Source organism: Pygocentrus nattereri, chromosome 2, assembly GCF_015220715.1.
Source record: "Pygocentrus nattereri isolate fPygNat1 chromosome 2, fPygNat1.pri, whole genome shotgun sequence".
Taxonomy (NCBI): domain Eukaryota; kingdom Metazoa; phylum Chordata; class Actinopteri; order Characiformes; family Serrasalmidae; genus Pygocentrus; species Pygocentrus nattereri.
Window position 1 is genome coordinate 22,126,866 of NC_051212.1, and position 10,383 is coordinate 22,137,248.

Here is a 10,383-nt window from a genome sequence, read left to right on the forward strand (position 1 = left end):
CAGCCCAAAACAAATGAAGTTTCACCTTTTCTTTATCACGCTACATTTCGCGGTTGAACATGAAGGGGTTATTTTTTCACATTTCTGAACTTGACCCGGAAAAGGGGAAACGCTTTCTCCTCGTCTGTGCTCTTCAGGCAGTGATCATGTCCGCTAACAGGAGAATAACGCTCATATTTGGAGGCTTCGTAGCTGCGGTAGCAGCAGCTTTTTATCCTATATTTTTCCATCCTTATAGTCACAAAGATGAATACAGTAAGTTACTTGCACTTCATGGCTAATGTGGCTGTTAGTTGGGCCGCCGCTGGTCTGAGATCAGGGGGTTAGCTTCATCTTCAGCGCTCAGGACCCAGCCGTGGTTAGCAGAAGTAGCTTGTTTTAAAACTAGGTTTATTACGAGCCTGGTTGCTGATTTTCTTTCAGTTTGTGAGAATTAAGCCTGGTTGCTGATTTTCTTTCAGTGTATGAGAATTAATCTTCGACCTAGTGTCACTTAAAGAGCCCATGTCCTACACTTAGATTTTTTAAAGTCCTCATAACTTACAACGCGGTTTTATACCAAAATCAGTCCTAATTCATTTTTACACAATCATCATTTCTTATTTCAGTGCCTTTGAGAGAGATTTCCACAATTTTTCAGAATTTCTGCGTAGATGAGATGTGAAATCGCTCAGAGTGGTTTGCTGTGAAGTGGTATTGTCGACTTTGTTTACAGTGGTGGCCATAATTACACACATATAGTTTTATGTATTCTATGTAAATATTCACAGTTTCATTTTATATGTATATGTAATATTAACAATGGTAAGAAAGTGATATCTTAACCAAAGAATTGTTTAAATATTTTATCTTACAGTTCCCTTTATGCACCTTTCCATCATAACTGTATCAGGAAAAAAAACAACAATTCTGTTATGAACAGTTCTGAATTTGTTTACATCTTAACAATTTAATTATGCAACAGTTTTGAAATATCTGTAGAATTCTCTGTTAAAAAGATGCAAGTTTTATCTGTTATGATTGGCTACCTGTGTTTCAAAAATGTTTCCATGAAACGGGCCTTTTAAAATAGTCCACCTCAAAGTCGCCCCTCATCGCTCAGCTGTCTAATGTTAAATCCTGAACTTCTACAGAGGAGCTCCAGAAAGTTAATCGAGCTGGAATCCATCAGGCAGATGTGCAGCCTGTTGGTAAGTCAAGTCCTTCCTACAGTAATTTAACAGCCATGTCCACCATTGGTTTGGATCAGAAGCTAATAGCTGAGGAAACTTGTGATTGTACAGTTGTACTGCTGACATGTAAATTAAGCTGTACTGTATCAGAGTTGAGACATAATACATAATATGCATATAATAATGCATAATAATAATAATGGTCCTTTTCTTTTATTAGGATTGAAGATCTGGTCAGATCCATTCAAACCAAAGTCGTGATATGACTGAAGTGGTGAAAGCAGACAGGGGAGGAGGTACATGAGCATGAAGACATTATCGTAGATGACTGGGACATCATACCCCCCTCTCCCGAGTGAGTCAGTCATCAAGCATGTGAGCAAGTGAAGGAAACTTCTTCCAGTGGAAGGCACCTGCACTTCACTGTTTAGTATTCTTCTGAATGTAACTGACCTGATTCAGCTCGTGCTGGGCTTGATAAATTTTGTTGCAGCAAAAATGTTAAATTCAGGGATCTTGAGATTGAGAGCCTTTTATTGTAAACGCTGCCACTTCTTCAATACATTGTCTTATACGTAAAGATCAATAAAAAATCTTCCTCAAATGTACATTAAAAAGCAGTCTACATGCTTTCAAAAAAGAAAAGAAAATTAAAAAATATACACTACCATTCAAAAGTTTGGAGATGCTGTTCACTGTTTTAGAGATATAAGATCAATTTGGTCCAAATGTGTATAATTATGCTATTATTCTGTTATGCTATGTAGTTGTGTATAACTTTAGAAATGTTAATGTGTCTATAAAAGATGAGTCAGAAGGTTTTATAGCGTCAAGAATTATTTTTTAATAGAATTAATATCCAGAATTCATCATATTTCAAAAGTGGTGATCATATCTCAAGGCAGATAACTTGACAAAATCTAATTTAAACAGACAATTTAGTACATCAAGCATTTAAAAAGGCTTCTTCCCAGGAATCCTGGAATATTGATAAGACATCGAATACCTTTTGATGAACAGTTTGTAATATTTAAGGCGTCATTGTGTAAGTTGTTATTGTATATAAATAAAAGAAAATTGTTAATGTGGCTAGTGAATTTAAATTCTGAATGATGGTGTACACTATTTAATTCTACCTTTCAAGTAGTGGAGTGATATGTTCTCAATTTAGTGAATAAAACTTATCTGGATCATGCGAATAATTAGTGTTGTTTGTTATGGCACAGATCATACTGTAGGGGGAGCACAGAGCCTTGTACATCCAGTAGGTCCTGTTAAGGCCATAGTCAGAGATGAATAAAGCTGTTTTGGTTTGCATCAGGTTTATAATATATGAATATATGTACATAAATATTTGTGTGTTTGTGTGAATATTTAAAAAATAATGTCTTAAAAATTAAATTATATCACTGGCTAATGTTTCTTCCAGACAGAGCTCAGACACCACATTTTCCACCAACCTTACCTTCATCATTTTAGAAACTTCAGAAATACTCCAGTTGCTTAAATAGGACCACAAAGCCAGAGTATGAGATTAATACCACTACTATGATTCCTTACAAAATCATAGGTTTGGTGTTGCTCTGCTGTATTTATTAAAGTGCAGTTTGAATATCAGACATCACACATGCCTATTTGATACAGAGGGTTCACTTCTGATTAGCTGAACTACCCATTGATTGTATTGCACTATAAAAACAACTTATCAAGCCTGTTAGTTTTGAATAAAGCTTTGCCGATATCTGAGTGTGAACAGTATGGGGATACATCTTAAACTCTACACCAGCTTTGCAATAGTTTCAGCTTTCCTTCGGTTTCCTTCTGCTGCACCTTGATTAGATTTCTACTATTATTTTGGCAGCAAGACTTGGAAGTGTCCTTTGGCAGCAGAAAGTTGCGAAACAAAATCTGTAACCTGAGAGAAGCGCACGAGGGCCAAAGCACCGCTCCAGGCAAGTCCCGTTGTCATAGCAACAGGTTTGAGCCTACACCTGGGTGGCGGTGCAGCAGAGGGCCCATCCCAGCATAGTACTGCATGTGTACATGTATTCAGGTAGAGATACCTTCAAAATGTTTTAATACAAATAAGCTTTTTTTTTTTCTTTGTTAGTTAATACTAGGTTATCATATTAAAGACTAGCTTTTTTTTTTTTTTTTAGGAAAACATCACAAGTCTAATTCTGTGTGAGAGTTCTATGTTGGGGTTAATGCCAAACCCAGCAGTCATCAGCACTCAAGTCTATCCGTGGTTTAAACTACATTTGGGCCAAAAGGTGTTCAATATATGTTTTTAAAAATTGTTTGGAAAAGAAATCTGTCAGATTATTATTTACCCGCTGTTATCAGGAAAGAAACTTTGTTGAAGCTGAAGCTGAGTGTTGCAAAGTGTACCAGATGTAACCATGAGCAGAAGTTTTCAAAAGGTGTTAAGAGGTCCCCAAACTTTTGACAAGCAGCATGTGTAAAGTACTGTGCAAAAATCGCAGAGCACCCTTAATGTATTATTTCATTTCCAGTCAAAGCAGCCATTAAGTACAAAAAGTTACAGGTTAAATTGGGCTCCTAACAACCACGTGAGACCTGGTAGACTTCATTAGATGAACAGCACTTAAAAGAATGGCTCAGCAAAAAATCTAATTTACTCAACTTTTCACTCACCCCAGATGTCGCCGATCAGCCAAGACCCATTTGAAATAAAAAATTTGCTTCTTTAGATTAGACCTGGAGCTGCAAGTTTAACACTGCAAACAAACACTAGAACTCCGTAGTCACTCAGAGAGCCCAAATCTTTTCAGTAAAGATTCTTCCGGTCCACTCAAACCACATCCAAGTCTTTGATAAAACTTCATTATGATTTACTGTGAGCTATGAATACAGTCTGTATTCACAAACCTCCTCTGGAGTAGTTGTGCTGTTCTAGAATCAGTATTTGTGACAGTGGCCACCATAAATACAGAGAAATCTGATTCAAGACCAGTCCTGTCATTGTCCGAAGTAACTCCCTGTAGCGGTGAAGTTTTGTTCATTTTTATAGCTCACAGGAAGCTATATTATGCTCTAAACCACATCAATAGTCTGTTTAAGGTAAATATAAACCTTGATTTGATTTTAGAGGACTGAGAGTTTGGGGGGGTGTATTTTTACAGAAACAGTTAGGGGCTGTTTGGGTGACCGTTGGCTCCAGTTCAAGTTAAAGGAGTCAATTTTGGATTTCTTGGCAAGCTATTTATTTTACTTTTTTATCACTCAAAAAAAATCAAGCGCCAACCTTGCTTCAGATATGATAAAATACACAGGTGGTTCTGTCCATCCTTCCACTGTGAGAAATCAACTCAACACTGTGAGTCTGAGAGGGTGTGTAGCTGTCAAGAAGCTGTTAAGAGAAAGAAAAGAGAAAAGAAAATTTGCAAATCAGACAAAGAAGCTGCTGGTGACCTCCGAACAACTGACCACCTCAGAGTCCAGACCTCAATATTTTACTTGTATTGTAACAGAAAATGCAACCAGCTTATAAGACTGAACTTGCAAAATTATACTTGCAGCTTACTTTGAGAATCTGAAAGCAAGCTGAAAAGAATGAAAGCTGTAATAAAGGCGAATGATGGACACACCAAGAACCGGAAAAATTTACATTGTGTTTAGTTGCGGAGGCTTTCTGTTAAATATTTTTTTTCATTTTTTAGACAATAAATAATGAATAGGTTGTACTTTATGCCTGCTTGGACTGGAAACTAAATAAATGGGTGGACTTTTGCACAGCAAATGTGTGTGGGAATGTGTACATGTGTAAGAGCAAATGTGCTTTGAGTGTCCAACAATACTGTGAATGATTATCTAGAGCTCTGTCAATTCTTCTACAGCGTTTATTTAATAGAGACAGACACTTGAGCATAGAAGCATTGAGCATCACAGGGACGTGTCTAATGCCACAACATTTACACATATATGCACATTTGCAGTGTTTGTCCTTAGATGGGCTTTTAATAAAACACCACTTATTAAGCACTAAACACTACTTATTGAACACAATACAGCTTTTCAGAATGATGTGCTACTGTTACATAAATCCAACGTATATAAATATACAGAACAGCAAAAAAAATGAATGTTATGCTGCATTTAGTTGTTAGTACTTATAATGCAGAGCTGTTGGGGACAGCCACAATTGAAAGGAGATCCAGCTTTCTATATCTGTCTAAGGTCTGTCTTGCAGAGGTCTGTTATTTGTCCTCAAAGAGCAGTTCACAGAAGGAGTGCGTGTTTTAAACGCCGCTCCAGTGTTTTTGGATAGTCTTCCTACGTTCCATTTGAAGTGCTTTGGGGGTTTTTTGAACGGTATTGTGTCTGCTAAAAGGATCTGAATGACGGAGAGCGAGGGGGGAAAGTGAGAGGGCTTATGAGGGGAAGCAGGGTCCTGTCTCCCGCGAGAGCTGCCACATAGCCAAGAACTGACATAATATCTCCACACTACCACAAAGAGCACATCGCTAACCCTCAGCGGAGAGGCTGCCAGCGCAGCAGCTGCCAAACGCAATAACACTCACCCCCCCTCTTCCCCAGCTCTCTCCCCTCTCTGCCTCACCAATCAACAAACCCCATTGTTTATGGGATGCTGTTATTGTTGGTCACCATTCAAAAAACAAAAGGGAAAAAACTCCAGGGGCCCCGGGCCGCACGAAGGACTTCCAAAGCGGAGAGTGGAAAAAAGGCAAGCGAGAAGAGTGCAAAAATTCCTTTCATTCCTCGCACAGTGTTTTCCAGATTCCTGAAAGGACAACGGTCGAGGCCTTGGAAGTAGACCGAGCCATCAGGGGATAGTGTCATGAAGGAAAAAGAGTGAAAAAACAGCCCAAAATTCTTCCACAGTTGTTATAGCTTGTAATAAGAACCTAAAAATGCCTCCAATTACAAGTACACTACAAGCAGTTTATCACCGAAACGAATCTTTGGTTGTCCAAAAAAATAGAAGCCATCAACGGAGGTCTTTTTGGGCCATTTCAGCAGTGATATCAATCTTCAGTGCATGTCTTGTTATTGCTGACATATGCACAAATGGGGAGTTTTCTTCGTAGAGCTGTTCTAATTGTCAGAGGTTGTGTCAGCTAGGGGAGCAGGGACTGGTGAGCGAAGCCAACACGATTGAGAAATAGCAGGAAAGATTTCCACGGAGGAAAAGAAGATGAATGCCCAAGCAGCCTCCAGACATGACCAGAGTTGTCAGATTAGAAAAGAACAGGAAGAGCAAATGAGGTTGATATGTGCATTGGGACATTTGAGAGAGAACAATAACAAAAGGAGAGCGCTGGCAAGACTATGCTTTCAGAAAATAAGCCTCTTTAATTAACAATGGTCAGAGTTATGTGGTGAGTTCTGTTGTGCTGTTGTAGGGAAAGTGCTTTGGTTCAGTGTCTTAGCTTTGGGAGGTAATGATGGGCTGTTGTTGTCAGACATTGTTCTACGCTAGACTTTTATTCAGTTATTAACCGTAATACTGATTAACCACTGTAAATTATTCAGTAATTGCTATCAAAACTACTTGGTAGTTATGGGATAGAGGTGTGGGTCCATATGCAGATCCTTAGAGACTACAGGTTGAAGGCCGTAAGGGTCCTGAAGTACCCCTGTCCTGCATATTTTAGTATTTGCTTGCACTAACACAGGTTAGCTGAAGAAGTACACCAGCATTTTTTAACCAAATCTTTCATCTGCAGCATATGATCAATTACCACAGAAAAAGGTTTTCATGTGTTTGAGCATTAAGCAATAGAACACCCAAAAGTTATTGTGAAAACATCACAGCTGTGATACAGTCGCAGATATGAGCTGAGTGCCACAGACCATCACAGCCATAATATTATTCGTGATGACACACCACCTTGAGTGTTCTTTTGCTTTTACACAATTTTGCAAAATAATTAATAAAAAAAAAAGTCAAGCGAAGAAGCCAGAATATTGTAACAAATGTGATTTAATATTGACAGTTCCTTTGGCCAAAAATAGTAACTCAGCTCGGCTTTTCATTACTTGCCAGATGCACCTGACTGTCATTTTGTTCCAGCCAGTCTTTAAAGCATTTCAGCCCATCTTGTTTGCCAATTGCTTAGTTGTTTAGTTTGTTTACTTGTTCTGCTGTGACAGCTGTCAACTGAAAAGCTTGCTTAGAAGCAACAACAGGTACACAATTTGACTGAATTCTTCAGAATCTGAGCGAATGGGCTGCAGGTTGAATATCATCTTATAGAAGTAATCTAATGTATCCATTTTCTGTTTCCATATGTGCTAAAATAGAAAGTAAGTAATGAGTAGCTGCAGCATAAAGCGAGTCATTGTATCACGACCGGTGTTCAGTGGAATGATACAGTTAACAGAACAGAAACCCATTGACTCGAAACACAAGCAACAAACAATTGCCCATTGGCCTCTGTTATAAATATGTTTTAAAGCTTTGCAAAAAGACATGATTACTTCATTAAAGGAATACTCTAGCATTTTTCAACCAGGTCTCTCATTTTGTAGCATATGGTCAGTTACCACAGACAGTTTTGATACATTTTTATGGCATTTTGTCATAAAGAACAGAAAAGTCATTGACTCTAAACACAGTTATTATAGAAACCAATGGGCAGATGCTGAAGCAATTTCTATCATAAATATTTTGGGAGAGGGCAGTTTTTGCAAAGTAATAGCCCATTGACTGCTACGTTTTGAAGAGTTTATTTCCAGGGCGGGGGCTGGGGCAGTGGCGGGAGCGGGCTTGGGGGGCGCTGGTGGTGGGAGGTGGGGGTACTGGGGGGTGTGCAGTTTTAATGAAGCAACTGCCCAATGGCTGCTGTTATAAGAGTTTGTAGGTTTCCTATTATTTTATGTAATTCTGTGTACATGGAAACGCATTGAAATTTTCCTCTGTGGTAATCAACCATAGATAATGGATAAGGTTAAAAAATTTAATCAGTTGTCTCAGGTGTTTCAGGGCTGAGAAAACACCAAAGTATGCAGGACAGTGTTCTCCAGGATCAGGGTATAGAACCACTGAGCTGTGTAGAACTCCATGTATGCTTGTTGGTTCATGCATGAAACACGTACGTGTGGTACCTCACACACTTACACATTCATTTATGGAGGACTCAAATTCTTGTTCTCCACAGTGAATATTTCCTAGCCTCAGAACAATGTAAGTGCAGTGATGGCTGCATTCTTGGGTTACCAGGCTGAGAGAGCAGATAGCATAAGTATTTAGCAATGTCTGGAAAAATGAGCACCAGGAGGTAAGCCTTTCTGTCCCTGATGGCGTGGCTAAGGGCCAAAGAGAGAGGGAGAGCATCTTTAGAGTCATGCACTGAGGCACAAGCAGAACTACAGCTGGTTACTGGAAGGCTATTTTTTTTCTGTGTGTGTGTGTGTGTGTGTGTGTGTGTGTGTGTGTGTGTGTGTGCACCCGCCAAAAAAAAAGTCTTCTACAAATTGCGCTTGGTTCAGAACCACAGGCCGAAGCTGTGGTTGGCAATGGGTTGCATCTCTGCTTCTCCATTTATGTTTGGGTATTTCCCATTGTTTGCACATCTTTTATTTGTGTGTATTTATTTATTTTTTTTATGTCTAATCAGTGCAGCATGTTAAACCACTGGAGAAATGAGTTATGTTGGATATATTAGGTCTTTTTTACACTGGGCTGCCTTCTCATTTATGTAAAAAAAAAAAAAGGTGGTGTACAGCAACATATCTGCTGAACTTTGTTATTTAGTATACACATAATGAACATAGTAAGTGTTGCAGTACTGTGGATATGTGACAACTAAGGTCAGAAAATTGAACCCTTTGGAGGTACACACTAATTCTGTTGGAAATACTGGTTCTAAAGCTTCAATTAGTATCATATTTTTTAGAGACAGTCCTTTACATTTTTGCCATGTGTTTGCAGGAAGTTAAAGTTTAGTAAATGTACACCAATGAGCCAATCATGTCATGACCACCTGTCTAATATGCTGCTGTCCTCCGCATGCATTTGAAACCATTAAGGCATGGACTAGACCTTTGAAGGTTCCCTGTGATATTTGGCACCATGATGTTGGCAGCACAGCCTTTAAGTTCTGTAAGTTGTGAGGTGGAACCTCTGTGGATTGGACTTGCTGTTTTAGCGCATCCCATAGATGCTTCATTGGATTGAGACTTGAGGAATTTGGAGGGACCATTACCGTGGCCATTAATACGTGTATCTGGTCTGCAACATTGTGTGGGTAGGTGGCACAAGTCATAGATGTCAACATGAATGCCTGGACCCAGGGTTTCTCAGCAGAACATTGCCCAGAGCATCAGACTCCCTCCACTGGCTTGTCATCTTCAGAGAGTGCATCCTGATGCCATCGCTTCCCCTGGTGAACAGCAAACACATACCCAGCTGTCTACATGATGTAACAGAAAACCGGAGTCATCAGACCTTTTTCCATTGCTCGAAGGTTCAGTTCTGACTTTTACATCTCCACTGTAGGTGCTTATAACAGTGGACATGGGTTAGCAAGGGCACTCTTGACCGGTCTGTGGCTGCACTGGTGCAAATGAAGCTTACAAAGGTGTGATGCATTGTGTGGTGACACATTCCTTCTGTTGGTTAGGGCAAGACTGGATAACCTTTACTGTCCTCACACATTGATGAGCATTAGGCGCCCTACAACCTGTTAACGGTCGGTAGGTACTCACCGAAGCTGACCACACAAGCCTTGCATTTCTGAGATATTTCAACCCAGTTGTCAGGCCTAATGATTTGGACCTTGTCAAAGTTGCTCAGGTCTTCACGCCTGTCCGTTTCTCACGGATCCAACACGTGAATAGACTGTTCACTTACCATGTAATATATCGTAACCTTGACATACACGTTTGAGATAATCAACATTATTCCCATCACCTTTATGAAGTCATAGCTCATCAATGTACATTTAGACAGTATAGCAGAACAACTGTAATAATTCTTGGGTAACCTAATGATAAATTACAGCCTGTTTTACAGTTCACTTTTTTGGTAGTAATTGCTTTCGTAGGTGGGATGTAACATTTCTTTGACCTGTTTGACCTCTTTAAATAAAATGTGCACCATCTAAGAAAGTAAATTTCGATAATGGAACGAACACTTATTTGTTGATATGGATACATGTTCTGTATGGGACCTTGCAACAATTGCTCAATCATAAGCAGTGGGGGGTAGTTGCCTTGGGCTGCA

General features: G+C 39.3%; 1 protein-coding gene across 1 annotated transcript; it reads left to right on the forward strand.

The window, feature by feature from the left end:
- The first annotated feature begins 108 nt into the window (after positions 1 to 108).
- Positions 109 to 2,371, forward strand: smim20 (small integral membrane protein 20). The gene is made up of 3 exons (XM_017699588.2): positions 109 to 255; positions 1,134 to 1,190; positions 1,393 to 2,371. The coding sequence occupies exons 1-3, from the start codon at positions 147 to 149 to the stop codon at positions 1,431 to 1,433; spliced, it is 207 nt and encodes a 68-aa protein (XP_017555077.1). The 5' UTR covers positions 109 to 146; the 3' UTR covers positions 1,434 to 2,371.
- The last annotated feature ends 8,012 nt before the right edge of the window (positions 2,372 to 10,383 follow it).

Bases quoted from the DNA above. Each gene is read 5' to 3' on its own strand.
- smim20 (XM_017699588.2), top strand. From the start codon at position 147: ATGTCCGCTAACAGGAGAATAACGCTCATATTTGGAGGCTTCGTAGCT. The intron at 256-1,133 runs GTAAGTTACTTG...GAACTTCTACAG, and splicing joins TAGTCACAAAGATGAATACA to AGGAGCTCCAGAAAGTTAAT. The intron at 1,191-1,392 runs GTAAGTCAAGTC...TTCTTTTATTAG, and splicing joins GGCAGATGTGCAGCCTGTTG to GATTGAAGATCTGGTCAGAT.